At 38.8% G+C, this 17,637-nt stretch overlaps 1 protein-coding gene across 1 annotated transcript in view; it reads right to left on the reverse strand.

Annotated features, from left to right (window-relative positions):
- Positions 1–17,637, reverse strand: part of LOC106873875 (poly [ADP-ribose] polymerase 2) — a 19,353-nt gene continuing 1,716 nt past the window's right edge. Inside the window, exons 2-18 of the mRNA XM_014921397.3 lie at positions 13,945–14,132; positions 13,438–13,564; positions 11,921–12,127; positions 10,663–10,884; positions 9,140–9,252; positions 8,774–8,946; positions 7,919–8,015; positions 7,349–7,432; positions 7,059–7,143; positions 5,879–6,017; positions 5,395–5,458; positions 3,765–3,896; positions 3,465–3,589; positions 2,517–2,616; positions 1,889–1,987; positions 1,157–1,281; positions 1–508 (exon numbers count right to left, since the gene is read on the reverse strand). Coding sequence (XP_014776883.1) covers positions 355–508; positions 1,157–1,281; positions 1,889–1,987; positions 2,517–2,616; positions 3,465–3,589; positions 3,765–3,896; positions 5,395–5,458; positions 5,879–6,017; positions 7,059–7,143; positions 7,349–7,432; positions 7,919–8,015; positions 8,774–8,946; positions 9,140–9,252; positions 10,663–10,884; positions 11,921–12,127; positions 13,438–13,564; positions 13,945–14,132 — 2,234 coding nt within the window. The 3' untranslated portion in view covers positions 1–354. The remainder of the gene's footprint in view (positions 509–1,156; positions 1,282–1,888; positions 1,988–2,516; positions 2,617–3,464; positions 3,590–3,764; positions 3,897–5,394; positions 5,459–5,878; positions 6,018–7,058; positions 7,144–7,348; positions 7,433–7,918; positions 8,016–8,773; positions 8,947–9,139; positions 9,253–10,662; positions 10,885–11,920; positions 12,128–13,437; positions 13,565–13,944; positions 14,133–17,637) is intronic.

Consider the following 17,637-nt stretch of genomic DNA (forward strand, 5'->3'; position numbering starts at 1 on the left):
TAACATTGAGATTTTTGTCTTTAATTAAAGGCATGAGGAAGTGTGTGGCATGTTTGTGTGAGTATGAGACCTACAACAAAAGAAAAAAAATAACTATGTATGTATGTATCTACATAACATACACGTGGTTGCTTGATGTGCTAGAAATAGCAACCATACCTGATCCTCTTATGAACGCCGGTGGACATGTGTATCTAGGATGATGTGGTACTGGATACATGATCAAAGTCCGAACGTATTGCTGCATCATAAGTCTATCTGCTCAAACAGGAGCTGTCCTGGTGCTATATGTCAACAATATATATATATCATATATATGGAAGACAGATATTGTCTGTTAGGAATATTGTGGAATTATTTGAAGTCAAACTGAATCTTGACGAGATATTTCATTTTCACTTGCCTCGTGTCATAAACAACATATTCATTGTAATTTAAGGTATAACCGGCTGGATTAACAACACCAGTGTCTGAACCAGCGCCATTTGGTATAATCATACCATCTTTCCTGTAAAGAAAAACACAGAAGTATAAGAATAGAATGGCAAACAGTGCATGTGGTAAATGTGTGTAGGATTATGGAATATGTATATGTCAGTGTTGGTACTGCATAACTGAAATGCATGTATGTGTGTGGCCGTTGCCAGTACCGCCTGACTGGCCCTCGTGCCAGTGGCACGTAAAAGCACCCACTACACTCTCGGAGTGGTTGGCGTTAGGAAGGGCATCCAGCTGTAGAAACTCTGCCAGATCAGATTGGAGCCTGGTGTAGCCATCTGGTTTGCCAGTCCTCAGTCAAATCGTCCAACCCATGCTAGCATGGAAAGCGGACGTTAAACGATGATGATGATGATGAAAAAGTGCATTTTACACCTTGGACAAGTGATAGTAATTACACCACAGGTTCATTATATCATCTCATTAACGTGCAACTGGTGTAATGAGGTGTGGTAACAATTGTAGGGATTTTAAAATAAAGAATGTTGTTCAATCCATTTTCTCTTATATATATATGCGTGTATGTGTGTGTGTATATATATGAAGAGAGAGAGAGGGTAAAAGGAAGTGGGAGAAAGATGGAGAAGACAAAAGCAGTAAATATTTCTAACTTTGAAAAATAATTTTTTTTTTTTTGTAAACATTTAGAACTACTTACAATGTTTGGTAACTGCTGGGGTGAGGGGCCACACGACCAAGTCCCTTGACACTGTTTTTGCCTGGAGGTAGTCTGTCCGCATAATAGTTGGCTTCCAACAGCTCATGAATCTCACCAAGTGACACCTGGTCAAAGGTTGATATTTTGTTAGAAAAGAAAATATTATCAGACAATAATTGAAGCATCAGGAAACACAGAAATCATCAAACAAGCCACCATCGTATATATCATCACACATAATTATCAGACAACCATGAAACAATCCATCACTATATATCAAACAATGAATAAACCATCAGACAACAGAAATCATCAAGTAAGCTTCCATCATACAAATCATCAAACAACCATTAACCAATAAACTATCAGACAACACACAAATCATCAAACAAGCCTCCACCATATATATCATCAAACACAACTATCAGACATTATCAGGCCATCAGTCAAGCCATAAAAGAATCACCATATCATAAATCCTTAATCACATAGTGACAAAGAATCCAGCACACATAAATCAACAAACCATCACTCACCATCAAACAGAAGGGAAGTAACTGCAACTATACTCGACGGACAACTTGATTTCCTATGCAAAACAATTTACTTTTACATAAGGCTCACTGAAAATACTTTTAAGAGAAGTTTCTACCAACACATCTAGTTGTTATAAACTCAAATACACACACACACATTCAAGTGAAGAACATTGAGTTAGCAGATAATTCTTACCTCACAAAGAAGTGCCAGACCAATATTTCTTTTCTTTGTTGCAAAACAGTAATTGGCACTCTTGCTGGACATATCAGCAAAATATATTCCTTTACCAAACTGTGGAAAGAATGCAGAGTCAGTTTTCGATTGGGAGTTTGATACAAAAGAGTAAGATGAGGTTGTATGACTCATGAGTGGATTTGGTAGATGGAAACTGAAAGAAGCCCATCATATTTCTATGTGTATGTGCTTATCTGTATGAATGTGTATTTCTTTGTCTTGTCATTGCATGATAGTTGTAAATAAGTGTCACTGTCAATTATTATTTCCTATATTCAGTCAAGACCTACAGACCAAGGGAAAATGCTGCAGAAAATCTGCCTTAACTCTTTCGTATTCAAACTGGCCATATCCAACCTGAATATCCCACTCGTTTTATGTTCAAACTGACCAGATTGGGTCTCTTACACCTACTCTACAATGTCATTCTAAAAATAAACCATCACATCATTGAAATTCTAAAGCACCCTATATGTGCATGTATGTATACATATACATGTGCATGCGTGTGTTTGTGTATGTGCAGCTGTTGCAAGTATGGATAAATAGTAATAAAAGTGGAAAATAATCTAAGGTAAACACTGACCATATCACCAGTGACAGGGGCTTCCGGTGGTGCTATACGTAGTCCACGACTGAGAATACCAACCCAGTTGGTTAGACGGGATCCATGCCATAACAACATCCTAGAAAATAAAGAACACAAAACACTTACAGAATGTAGAATGAACAACAACAACAGCAAACAGTTTGAAAAGAGATTTTAATCATTGAAATGTGGTATTATGTTTTTTTAGTTGAAACCCTGTCTAATTTGATAGAATAAGTCCCTGTTATTTACTGTGTCCTTAACTATATGTGAGGTTTGGATGATGTTGTAGGCCTGTATACTCAGCTACAGGTGTCCATCATTGTCGTTGTTTACTGTCTGTTTTCCATGCTGGCATGGGTTGGACGGTTTGATAAAAACTGGGTAGCTGGGTGGTTGTTGAGACTCCAAACTGCCTGTTGTCACATGGATTCTATAGCCGGATGCCCTGCCTAACGCCAACCCCTTTACAGAGTGTGCTGGGAGCTTTTATCCACTTAGTTGTAAATAGGTCTTCACAGATAGTGACCTTCAACCCAGTATATTACTAAACACACACAACATTATTTAACCATTGTTCAGCAACATTTTTTTCGCTGTGAAATCTATTACAGCCTCATGAGATAATTCACCTGACCAGGGACGTTCATAGGATGTTAAAATTGCTGTTGTTTACCCATATTAAGGAAAACTGTGATGAAAGGTAATGCAACCATGAACATCCTGTCATTTCCTCAGACACAGCATCTAATGAGCTGTTATCATAAGAGAGGAGGTTACGATTTGAGGAAGATTTCATTGTTATTTCTAGTGACCAAGTCATTCCCCAAGTGGTTGCATGCCAGGTAGTAGTGGTGGTGGTGGTGATAGTAGTAGTGGTTGGGATCATGATAATGATTGTTATAGTAGTAGTAGTAGTAGTAGTAGTAGTAGTAATTGTCTTACCTGTTCCCATAATCAACAAACTGGTTGTGTTCAGCCATTTTCGTGCAGCTGTACACTTCCATGAGCTGCATTCTATAACTGTTGTGGGTGACAGCATGAGTGTTTTGGAGGTAGTTGCTCACAAGCTGGGAAAATACAGACAACAAAACAGTTTGAGGCCATCTACTTAGTTACCATGACAACATCTAGACACAAGGTATTTTTTAAAAAAATATTTTGGTTAGAAATATAACAGAAGGGTTAATGATTATGTTTTGAAAGTCCTCCAATGATCTTGGGATGAGCTGTGACGTGTCTTACCTTGAAATCTGGATGATCTGAAGAGACGAGTGTGAGCTCGCATTCCAGGGATTTGTAAGTCTTGTCGATGGGGTTTTCTGACATGTCCCCTTGTTTCAAGATATTGATGGCAATCTCTATATCCCCTAAGGCCTGGGAAAATAAAAAAAGTAAAACATTTAAGAAATAGTGTGGTTGATAATGATGGTGATTGTTATGATGTTGACATATGATGGCTGTATGGCAACAGGTTCAATCCTGCTGCTTGTATCTTGGACAAATAGATTCTACACCAGCATCAAGTTGATCAGTGCCTTGGGAATGAAGTTTGGTAAATGGAAACGATGAGAAAACTTATTACATATATCTAATTCTTCATCGTTATCATGGTTTTTCATGTCCACTCATCCATACTTGCATGGGCCAAAGAGATTTTTTATGGCTGAATGTCCAACCCGATGCCAACGCCTTTCTTGTTTTCAAGCAAAGTAAATATTCCTCACCACGGCCAAATATGCTTTCCATAAAAGACGGTGACACTTGTTTACACCCATCACACATACATACATCTATATCCATATGCAGGCATGGCTGTGTGGTGAGAAACTTGCTTCCCAACCACATGGTTCCAGGTTCAGTCCTACTGTGTGGCACCTTAGGCAAGTGTCTTCTTTTATAGCATTGGGCCGACCAAAGCCTTGTGAAACTGAAAGAACCTCGTCATATATATGTATGTGTGTGTGTGTGTATATATATATATATATATATATATATATATATATATATGTGTGTTTGTGTGTGTGTGTGTGTCTTTGTGTCTGTCCCCCACCACTGCTTGACAACCGGTGATGGTGTGTTTACATCCCCATAACTTAGCAGTTTGTCAAAAGAGACTGATTGATTAAGTACTAGGCTTCAAAAGTTAATAAGTCCTAGGGTGATTTATTCAACTAAAACCCTTCAAGGTGGTGCCCCAGCATGGCCACAGTCAAATGACTAAAACAAGTAAAAAAATAAAAGATATACACACATACACAAAATGGGCTTCTTTCAGTTTTCATGTACCAGATCCACTGACAAGGCATTGGTAAGCCCAGGCCTATAGCATAAGATACTTGCCCAAGATGTCATGCCATGGAACAGAACTTGATGTGTGCGTGTGTGTCAGAATCAGTTTTGCATTTTTCCTATTTATTCTTTGTATTCTTTTACTTGTGTCAGTCTTTTGACTGCGGCCAAGCTGGAGCGCTGCCTTTAGTCAAGCAAATTGACCCCAGGACTTGGTTTTTGTAAGCCTAGTACTTATTCTATCGGTCTCTTTTGCCGAACTGCTAAGTTACATGGACATAAACACACCAGCACCAGTTGTCAAGCGATGATGGGGGGAACAAACACAAACACACACACACACATATATATATATATATATATATATATATATACGATGGGCTTCTTTCAGTTTCCGTCTACCAAATCCACTCACATGGCTTTGGTCAGCCCGAGGCTGTAGTAGAAGACACTTGCCAAGGTGCCACGGAGTGGGACTGAACCTGGAACCATGTGGTTGGTAAGCGAGCTACTTACCACACTCCCGCTCTTGCGCCTGTATTTAACATTTCAACAACAAAGGAATAAAAAAAATGCTTCCTACCTCGAGTAACTGGATCTTTTCTTTGACTGTCTGCTCATCACGGATTACAGGGGGTTTTCTCATGCTGGACACACATCAACACAACAGAATGAGTGAGACAGATGGTTTCCATGGACAAATTCATTCACAACACATCAAAAAACAAAAAGAGAAAAACATAAATTCCATCTTCAAAGCAAGACAAGTTCAAGAGTGAAAAATTATTCAATTCTATAAGCTAACTAAGTTGGGAAGAAGGAATGGTAAGTTCTCTGCAGGGTAATTGAGAACACTGTCACCAGAGGAATGGGAGACATGGTTGGAGATCCCAAGAGAAAAAACGCTTCTAGAATACACTCAAAGCCTCACTGAAGAGCTTTGGGATCAACCACGATATCTGGGAAATGCAAGCACAAGACTGTCTACCCTGCCTGGGTGGTTTAACTGCTATTTCTAGAAGATTGAATAACCACATAAAAGCTTTGAAAAATTCTTCTATACCTACCCAAAAGTGTGTGGAATTCTTGTGTAAAATTCATCGCATGCTGAAGACAAGCTAGCACCAAAGTTCTTCTTTTCTATACAGGCAGCAATTTTTTTCAAAGCTTGGTAACCAGCTTGGATCTGTTTCACCGTTAAACGACCTAGCAAAGTTTAATTAAACAGATTAATTGTAAAGCTTCAAATTCAAAGCAGGGTTTTTGTTTACTAATTATTCTTTCACATTGTTGTATCACAGACAGTTTTATCTTCTAGGTAAATGGTTCTCAACTGGGGTCAATATAAAATTTTAGGGGGTCCACACCAGCAAAATAGTAAATTGGGTAAACACAGAAGTATGTTAAGGGTTCATGAAAATATTTTGTTTTAGATGTACGAGGGGGGGGGGGGGCTGAAAAGTTCCTGGCTTTAAGGATATTGCAAAAAGCATGGTTGGAGGCCCAACCTTCTGAGTTATTTTAAAGGGCTTAAAAAAACTGAAGGACCACTGCAGTAGGTGTGTGAATCTGAGAGGGGAATAGGTTGAATCTTGTGCAGACAATTTGTTGACAGACAATTCACCGATTGGACAATAAGTCGACATGCGGAAGTATCGATCATGGAGTTCATCAAAACAGAATGCTTCTATACAAAGGATATGTCTATATGTCTATATTGATAGAACCACAAATTGTCCAATCGGTCAATTGTTCTGTCGGTCAACTGTCTGTCTACTTTATTGAATAAAATAATAATTAATTGATCCTCCTGTATTTTCTTTTACCCAAAGCCAAGAACTTTTTAGTGGAAAGCACTCATGGCTAATAGGTGTACATGTTAGGTAAACTTGTAAGATATCTACTATTAGAAATTCTTCAAACAGAGAAATATTCAATTCTCTGTCTGAAGAATTTCTGATAGTAGATATCTTACTTGTTTTCTATCGCATGTACCATTTTGTAACTCCCATAAGCAAATGAAATATGTGTAATCATGAATAAGTAATACCAAACAATTTTCCAATCTCCTGTCATGATATAAATTACTCTGTAAGTAATTTTCAACTGTAATGTGTACCTCACATGAATAAGACATCTCCATATGGAATTGGAACAAGCTGATGTGCTTCAAGAAGACACAGCTTCGATTTTAACCCTACCTATGAATACACACACATACACAAATACATCAACAACACAACTTACCCAGTGGAGCTTTCTGTGCATCATATTTCATCTCAATGACCGTTTCTTTCATCGAATCAATGTCAGATATTAACTTTATCAATTTCTGCAACAGAACATTGATAAAGTAACTTAGAAACAGAACATGGATAATGTAGCTTACAGACAGAACATGGATAAAGTAACATAACACAGTGACAGGACATAGACAGTGTTGCCTATAGTGTAAGAGTAGACAGAACAACATTGTTTGTGGTGAAAGAAAAAGAGAGATGGGGAGGGGGGACTTACAGAAGGAAAATGAAACTTACTTGCAGAGAGGGGTCAAGTTTGGAGTCAGGAACTTTGCAGACACTTTCTTTTTTCGTATTATTCCCATCAACATCATCTTTTCCCTAACAAAAATAAAAAGCACATCATTTATTATGTCTGTCTATTTAATTGCTGCCACCACCATCATCATCATCATTGTTGTCTGTCTACTTTCCATGCTAAGCTGGATTGGTCACCATGGACTGATGACCAATTCTTAATGGAAGTTGCATCTCCCATAGACTGGTGCTTAGACATGTGCTTCAGTTTGTTTTATATACACATACATGGTTGAAGATGGAAAAATGGTGTTAAATCACTTGCAGCATTTGAACAGCATCAAAACATATATATATATATATATATATATATATACATACATATATATGTTATGACGTTGTTCATATATACATATATCATCATCATCATCATCATTTAACACATATATAAAGAATGGGAAAATGGATATAAGAACAAACAAGCAGAAACTTTATCTGAACACCTGTAATTAATGGTTCAGTGTGATGAGAGGAATCTAAGGTAATCATCAGTTGTTAATTAATATATACCTGAGTACTGTAATCCATTTGAATCAGATCATATTTTCCTGAGACTTGTTTAAATTTGTGTCGTTCACTCCAATCGTTTTTTGTCTTATCGTGAAATCTGAAAGAAAAGGAACGAAAATGCTCAACCGTGCAGGAATGAATGAAACACAACAGAAGAAGTACTTAATATAGATGTGTTACAGATGAAAGAACAGCTATGTGGTAAAAAGTTTGTTTTGTAACCACGTGGTTTCGGGTTCAGTCCCACTGTGTGGCACCTTAGGCAAGGGTCTGCTACTACAGACCCAGGATGACCAAGTCCTTGAGTGAATTTGCTAACGGAGATTAAAAGAATCCTGTCACACACATATACAGGTGTTGCTGCCATGTATAAAGTACCCAGTACACTCGATAAAGTTGTTGGTATTAGAAACGGTATCCAACCATAAAAAACATGTTAAATCAGACAGAACTTATTAAATATTGAAACACCTTTGTGACTTTTGGCCCACCCTGCATAACCAATTTATTGCTCAGAAATTTTAACAACAAAATCTTACATGGACCCTAAAGGTGTTAGAGGGAGTGACCCCCACAAAAGGTGCATTATTACATAGTAGGAGTCTTCATGAACCTATATTATTGTTAGCAGGAATATTATTCCATTTGTAGGAAGATTCACAATGGTGCCAAGATCATGTTATGTTAGGAAAAGAGAAATTCACAAAAGATGTCTTACGTTAATGATGACCTTGTGATTAAAGTATTGTACTGAAGCTCACAAGATCATGGGTTCAATTCCCAGATCAGGCAGTGCATTGTGTTCTTAAGTAAATACGTGGCTGAGTAGTGTTTGAAGAGTGATGGGTTACTTACTTTTTGGTGAACACATCGATGGCATTGTTTAAGTCTAAGGCACAGTCTATAAGATTGGTCTGGCCCTTGTATCCAACGCGGCCCCATCGCAGCCACACGTAGTAGTGACGACTGTTGTCTTGTTGCAGAAGTTGGATCAAATAGAACTTGTTGTTGTTGTTGAGTGCATTGGTCTACAGAAAAAAAGAAGGACGTAAGTTGAACTGCCTGGATGTATAAGACATACATACATACATACGAGGGTGAGTCAAAAAGTAATGCCATTTTGTTTAGGATACACCCCCACCTTCCAGATCAAACTGCAGTCTTATTGATGGCTACTATTTCTAGCATAAAATACAAATAAACGAGAAATTTGAACTCTACCTGGTTAAGCATACAGTCCCAGACATCATTTCCTTGGGTATAAACATGGACACGACCCAATAAAGGACACTCATCGTCTACTGACGCCATTCCTCTGACCACCACTGTCTTGACTGGAATATAAATTAACCGTTTTATTACGAGCAATCTAAGAAATCATTTGTAAGAAACCAGAAGAATAGTAACAGAGAATTACACAAAACGTATGACATTGCAGTAGATATTGTAACCCTTTAGTATATTCAGATTATTCTATTAAATGTAATCTTTATTTATTCCCATTGTTTTAAATTAAGCAAGCATTATGTTGCAACTTCAAGATTTCAATGATGTGAGTGTATATTTTTTTCAATGACATTGTAGGGTAAGTGTAAGAGGCCAGATGTTGACAGTTCCAACATAAAACAGCAAAGCATTTTGTCCCACACACTCATGATTCTGCCAGCTCATCACAATAATAATAATAATAATAATAATGATAAAAATGGTTTCAAATTTTCACACAAGGCCAGCAGTTTTTGGGGGAGGACTTAAGTCGATTAAATCAGCCCCAGTGTTCAACTGGTACTTATATCAACCCCAAAAGGATGAAAGGCAAAGTTGACTCCAGTGGAATTTGAACTCAGAACATAAAGATGGACGAAATGCCACTAAGCCTTTTGCACAGCATGCTAACGAGTCTGCCAGATTGCCACCTTAATCATCATCATCATCATCATCATCGTTTAACGTCCGCTTTCCATGCTAGCATGGGTTGGACGATTTGACTGATGAAACCGGATGGCAACAGCAGGCTCCAGTCTGATTTGGCAGAGTTTCTACACCTGGATGCCCTAATAATAATAATCTTTTCTACTATAGGCACAAGGCCTGAAATTTTGGTGGAGGCAGGATAAGTCGATTTCATCAACCCCAAAAGGATGAAAGGTAAAATCGACTTTGGCAGAATTTGAACTCAGAATGTAAAGATGGATGGAAATACTGCTCAGCATTTTGTCCGGTGTACTAATGGTTCTGCCAGTTCGCTGCCTTAATAATAGTAATATTTTTAAATTTTGACGGGGGACTAGTAGTTTTTGAGGGGGGGGGGAGGTAGATAACATCAAGCCCAGTGCTTGACGAGCACTTGTTTTATTGACCTCGAAAGGACGAAAAGCAAAATCGACCTCAGCAGAATTCGAGCTTAAAATGCAAAAACAAACGAAATGCCACTCGTGTCCCAGTTGATCCAATCAACGGAACAGCCTGCTTGTGAAATTGATGTAGTCTGCAGGATGATTCAGCAGGACATAAAATATGAAACGGTTGGCACTTCTGAGTTACAGGTACATCTCATTTTTCCCAGCTGGGTGGACTGCAGCAACATGAAATAAAGTGTCTTGCTCAAGGACACAACACGCTGCCAGGAATTGAACTCACGATCTTATGATCCTGAGCCGAACACCCTAACCACTGAGCCATGTGCAAAAAAGTAATGACGTAAGTAATCTGGAGCTAAAGAGTTTAGAAGGGAGACTACTTACTTTTCTTCTTGTCTTCATTGCTGTGACCATTCTCTTCAGGACATTCCTTCTTCACTTTGTCCGCAGACTGAGTACAGGGTTTACCACTTTTCTTGCGGTTCGTCGTCGCCTGCGACTGTGTTGCATTCGTCTTACGACCATTCCGACTGCTGGCGCTACTACTAGTACTGCTATTACAAGAGTTATCTACCGTGTCGTCTGAAGTCGATGACGAAGCTCCACCTGTGGAATGGAAGAGACAGACGTATTCTTTCACTGGTTTCCATTAGCAAACTGGGACCATGCCAGGGACCTCCAGCAAGTGTGTGTCATACAGAAGGAGTTATTAATAAGGGATTATCAATCTGGACAAAACACTTCAGAAGCTCCTAATACAAATACACCAGGCTAACAAAAAAGACACCTTTCAACTCTATGCTTTCTAAACTCATTTGTTAAACACTTTACAGTTTATGCTGGGTGCACCCACACCAGAGAGGTTGTGTTGCTCACTAGTCACTGGTGATTAATCATTTGAGGTACTTACTTAAGGACTTTTCAATCCTATCATTGCTTTTTCCTGAGTCCTGGAAGATCTGAGTTTTATTTCTTCTTTGTTTTTGATTCATTTTCTAGTGAGGGGGAGACAGGACTTGAACTTGGAGCATGCAAATCTTTAAGATTCCATGGGGCATCTCATCTAATGCAAAAGAGTGGTTGGCTTTAGGAAAAGTATCTAGCTATAGAGACCCTGTCAAAGTGGACACTGGAGTTCAATGAAATTTTTGGACCATCAGATCCTGTTAAATCTTGGAGTGTATTTAATGATCCCAGAAGAATAAAAGGATAAGGCCAGCCATGGCTAGATTTGAACCAGGAATGCAAGAAACTGAAATAACCCAAGGCACTCTACCCAATGAAAAGAAAAGGGGGGGGAGTAGTTACAGCTGGAATACTCTTCATCATGAGTCTGCTGGATCAAGATATACATCAACATCTGTTTACTGCAACATTATAAAAGGTTTTGACTATTCCCTTGTCCTGTGTATCACATCTGATGACCCACCAGACATATTTCCCCGGTGTCCATGCATGATACATGATACACATCCCCAATTTCTTTCAACCCCCAGAATATTTGGGGATTTCTGAAAAGAAAGTTTTATAAAATGCCCAGAACATGAAACAAGGAATAACTAAAAGTCTGAAACAAACATGGATGCTTAGGACAAATTTGTAAAAATGACTTTGGACAGGCAAATGGTTTAAGTTGACATACTTTTAATTCTTTGCACTGACGAGATGACATTGTCCACTTCGTTTGACTGCTTCAGCGTCTGAAGGTCAATTAGGAATGATTGATTACTTGTTACAATGTCTACTGTTGGCACCGACTTCCTGAAAGCCTTCTCCAATGCCAGACTGGATGGGATACAGTATGTTTGCCATGTTCCATTCTTAGCCTGCCACTGCCAAGAGTAGTATTCTTGAAAGTAAAGAAACAAAATATCAAAACATGTAAATAACAGAAATAAGAAAGAAAAAAAAAGTTTAACCCATTTGGTGCCATCTTGCTTGAGACTAACCTTGGTTTTACAATAAATTAAATCTTTCCATTAAAATTTCATGTTAATTTTACGTTCTAAATTCCAGCTTAATAACGACAAAGTTATTTTACTAATTTCTTTATTATTTTCAAAATTAAGTAAAACAAAGGCAATGAATTTCAATAGATATTTGGTAACAAAAAGAATTAAAGTGATCGAAATTAAACTTCCTTCAAGACTTCATGTTACAAACTCCAGCTTTTCCTAAATTCTTCAAAATTGCAACTGAAGCAATGTATTTCAACAGAAACATGTTAAAAAAAAGAGCTAAAGTGATCTAAATTAAAACCTTCCATAGAAATTACATGTTAATTTATGTTCCAAACACCATCTTAATAAATGACAAAGTTATTTTACTAAATTCCTCATTATTTTCAAAATTAATTTAAACAAAGACAGGGTATTTCAACAGAAATACGATGTCAAAAGGATTAAGATGTTTGTGTTTGTGTAACTACAACACGAGACCAGATACATGTGCAGTGCTGTAGATTGTACATCAGTTTTGAAGAACATCAGCAGCTAATCAGATCTTCGATTCTTCAAGAAAAAGTCTAGTTTTTGGAGAACAAGTTTGATAATGTTATATTTGTGTGAGGCTTATATCAATGCAAAGTTGCTATGAAGGATCATCAGGGACATATCTGTAACTCCACCTTACACATACGGTGGGGCTTGATCGGTGTCTATATAAAGGGAGTTTCTGTGTTTGAAGATATGAGCAGAGTATTATACCACTATGTTTAATGTACATGCGATGTGAGTGTATCTTTATTTTTTCCTTGCTTCAGTCATCAGCCTGTAGCCATGCTGGAGCATTGCCTTGACCGATTTAGGGAAACTAATCGGCCCTGGTGCTTTTTCTATCAGTTTCTTTTGCTGAACTGCTAAGTTACAGGAACGTAAACAAACCATCAATGGTTGTCAAGCAATAGTGGTGAATAAACAGAGAGAGAGATACAAGGGGCTTCTTTCAGTTTCTGCTTACCAAATCCACTCACAAAGCTTTGGTCAGCGTAAGGCTACAGTAAAAGACACTTGACAAAAGTGCCACACAGTGGGACTGAACCTGGAACCAAATGTCTTGCCAAACAGTCATGCTAAGAGGCACACACACACACACAAATAGGATAAGAGAGTCTAAGAAAATACAAAATGTATTGGTTTGAGGTTAAGGTTATAAACTGACCTTTATCTTTTTCATCCTGGAAACAACAGCGAATCCGTCCCTGACGGACTGGTTTGTTTGCTGTCTTCTGAATGAGATGGTCTAATGATATCAGCAGCTTTCGTCCTGAGTTATCTGTGACTTCAACCTGTTGTTGTTGTTGATGAAAACATTTAAAAATAAAAAAAATTTTATTATCAATTGTTGTTACCACCACCACCACCACCACCCCATACTTAACTACCCACCCAAACAATACTATCATCATCATGACCACACCCATTACTGTTTTTTTTTTTTTATCTGACATCATCAGCATCATCGTTTAACGTCTGCTTTCCATGCTGGTATGGGTTGGATGGTTTGACTGGGGACTGGCAAGCACGGAAAAGTGGACATTAAAGTGATGATGGATGGATAGTTAGATAGATAGATAGACAGACAGACAGATAGAGAGAACACTTGATGAAAGACCTGCTGAGAGTCAACATGGAAGTAACAAAAACATAAAAAAGCAAACAAGCTTACTTCGGTGTCACCACCATTATAGCGGTCAGTCAACTGTTCAGAAATACTGTCCGAATGAGGCAACCATTTGCCAGAATCTTCATAATCCCACCTTACTGTGAATCCATCAATCTCAGGTAACATATCCACGGGAATGGATATTGTTTTCGCTCGTTTAAACGAAGTTCCATTGCTGTTACTGGAATTTGCTGAATAAAAGAAGCAAAAAAGAAACATTTTTTGGGTGGAGTGGAACCAAATACAAAGAAATCATTCCTCATACCTATTCTTGACCAAAATCACTGACACTGGAGAACATTATGGCAGCTACTTTATTCCAAGAATGTCAGAGGAATGGACTCCAGTCTGCCCATGTAAACCAGCTTGGAGGGGATGGTAAATATGGTGACAGCATCGAGGTATCATCCTTATCATTTAACATCCATTTTCCATGCGGGCATGGGTTGGACGGTTTGACAACGTCCAATGAGTCACAGAGGTACATCAGGCCCTGATGTCCGCCTTGGCATGGTTTCTACACTTGGATGCACTTCCTAATGCTGACCACTCTACAGAATGTACTGGGTACTTTTTTTTTTTTGTGACACTGGCACCAGAGAGGTCACCAAAGAACTTGCAAGGCAAAGTAAAGAAAAGGAAAAGTTTGCTTTGATTGAGTGGAAAGTGTATTTGAGGGAAGGTGGAGGGTGGGGTAAATAAAAGACATTTTACAGATTCTGATGATGAGAGTATTTCTGCCCAATCTACAGAATCTCTCAGAAACGGAGCTAAAAAGACTCCTGAGAATCAAAGAGAGAACCAACCAATTACTTCAACTCTAGATGGAAACATTTACACAAAAATAGAATGAAGTGGCAAGAATTTCCAAGTGTTCTGAAGCCAGGCCACAGAATTGTGTATTGGGATTCTTCATCATCAGGTACCAACCATTCTCGGCATTTTGAATATCGTGGATCGCCACATATAAGAAGCATTGGTGGTGGTGCCACATGAAAAGGACCGGTGCTGGTGCCACGTAAAAAGCACTGGTGCCACATAAAGAGCATTGGTACTGGTACCACATAAAAAGTGCTGGTGCTATGAAAAAAAAACACCCAGTACACTGTTTGAAGTGGGTGGTGTTAGGAAGGGCATCCAGCCATAGAAACCATGCCAAATCAGGCAATCGATGTGGGCCCCTGTCAAGCCGTCCAACCCATGCCAGCATGGAAAATGGATATCAAATGATGATTACGATGACCCTTGGTCCTACTCATGTTCTCCTTGTCCACTCACCTTCGTCATTGTCACGTCTGCTTTTCTATGTTTGCATGGCTCAGACAAGAGTTTTTCTAGGGCCAGATATCCTTCCGATCATCAATCCCCAATTGTTTCCAAGTAAGTCAATCCTCTCCCAATTTACTGAACAACAAACAGCTCAGATAAGTTTACACAGAGAACAGGAAACAAACAACACAACACAAACAGGTCTTTTATTTACACAAGTTGCACAACATGTCAGGACATGTCGATATACCTGCACGGTCAATAGACAAAACAACGCCATTGTTTACATACACGACACAAGGAAGTACAAGGCTCACTCACACAATCTTTCAGTCATTTGACTATGACCATGCTGGAGCACTGCCTTTGAAGGGTTTCAGCCAAACTTTTTTAAAACCTGATACGTTTTCTATTATTCTCTTTTCCTGAACTGCTAAGTTATGGGTAGGGCAAACACAAAAACCCTTATCTCTCTCTCTCTATTATTCTTTTAACTTCTCATCAACTGGCTCAAAGCCACCTCCCTCAATACTACCTCCACTCCACCTCTGGTCAAGGGGAATTTCTTTTTCGTATCTTACAAATTACTTGGTGACCCCTACTGGTGTTGGTACCACGATAGAAGCACCCAGCACACTTAGTAAAGTAGTTGGCGTTAGAAAGAGGTATCTAACCATCGAAATCATGTCAAAACAGACAATGGGGCTTGACACAGCCCTCTGGCTTGCCAGCTCTTGTCAAACTCATCCAACCCATGCCAGCATAGAAAACGGACATTAAATAATTATGGTGATGACTGTGGTAAGAAGCTTGCTTCCCAACCACATGGTTCTGGGTTCAATTCCGCTGTGTGGTACCTTGGGCAAGTGTCTTCTGCTATAGCCTCAGGCCGACCAAAGCCTTGCGAGTGGATTTGGTAGGCGGAAACTGAAAGAAGCCCATCATGTGTGTGTATGTACATATATATAGCTTTGGATGCGGAATCTCACTGAGGAAATGAGAAGGGGCCGAGAGTTGCAGCGATCTGCTGTACTTGAGAAAAAACACACCAAGCCAAGTAGAATCACTGCCGTCCTATAAATACGGCTTGTCTTTCACAGGTACTGGTACCACTTAAAAATGTACTCATACTGGCATTGCATAAATGCACCCATGCCAGTGGCGCATAAAAGGTACCCAGCACACTCAGTAAATTGATTGGCGTTAAAAAGGGCATCCAGACATAGAAACCATGCCACAACAGACAACTGGTATCTGGTCAGCTCTTGTCATCAAACTGTCCAATCCTTGCCAGCAGGGAAAAAGGATGTTACACGATGATGATAAACTGTATTCACTTTGATAATATGTATGAAATTTTCTCAGTTTTGATTTGTAATTCATCTGCAATAAATTTAAATTTGAAAACATAAAAAAAAAAAAAAAAAAAAAATTCAAGGTGTGGTTGTGTGTTAAGAAGCTTGCTTACCAACCACATGGTCCCACGTTCAGTCCCACTGCGTGGCACCTTGGGCATGTGTCTTCCATAGCCTTGGGCCGACCAAAGCCCTGTGAGTGAATTTGGTGCACGGAAAGTGAAAGTAGCCTGGACACTACTTACGTACAGAAGCCACGATGCATCTACGTAACGCTATGAAGTGGATTAGGGTGGGTTGGGGTGTCATTACACGTCCACAGAGCGTACATTTAAAATGTTTTGTACGTAACACCTGTATTTAAGTAGTACCGAAGCCTGTCTATATATATATATATATATAGGGGTCGGTGTTTCCACAACCACCACCACCACTTGACAACCGGTATTGTGTTTATGTCCCCGTAACTTAGCGTTTCGGCAAAAGAGACCAATAGAATAAGTACTAAGCTTAAGAAATAAGCCCTGGGGTCGATTTGTTATACTAAAAACCCTTTAAGGTGGTACTCCAGCATGGCCACAGTCAAACCAACTGAAACAAGTAAAAGAATAAACAGGAACGGCCAGTGATCTTACATTGTCCTCAATCAGACAGATGGTCACGGTTGGAACGTTTCAAATCATAATTTCATCTCAACCAGACATGACGTATGGGCCACAGTTTGTGTTGAAACAATGAATACATATTTAACGAAAGAGCAAACACCAAAATGAATCGGATTGTGAAAATATTCATTTTTATAATTCTGATCAAAACCGTCCCGGAAGATTACCGCATACATTATATATATATATATATATATATATATATATATATATATATATATATATATAAAGCGCGCAAATGAACACAACCACATCACTAATAACTATTTAAGTGATCAGTCGGCCCGCAAGAAATAGCAAACCCGATTTTATCAGGGCAGGACATGTGATCATTGATTAGGACTGACCAGGGGCTAAACGTACATTTGGTGATCATTATGTAGACTAATCATTACATATATATATAT

Source organism: Octopus bimaculoides, chromosome 25 (assembly GCF_046866305.1).
Source record: "Octopus bimaculoides isolate indiv1 chromosome 25, ASM4686630v1, whole genome shotgun sequence".
Classification (NCBI taxonomy): domain Eukaryota; kingdom Metazoa; phylum Mollusca; class Cephalopoda; order Octopoda; family Octopodidae; genus Octopus; species Octopus bimaculoides.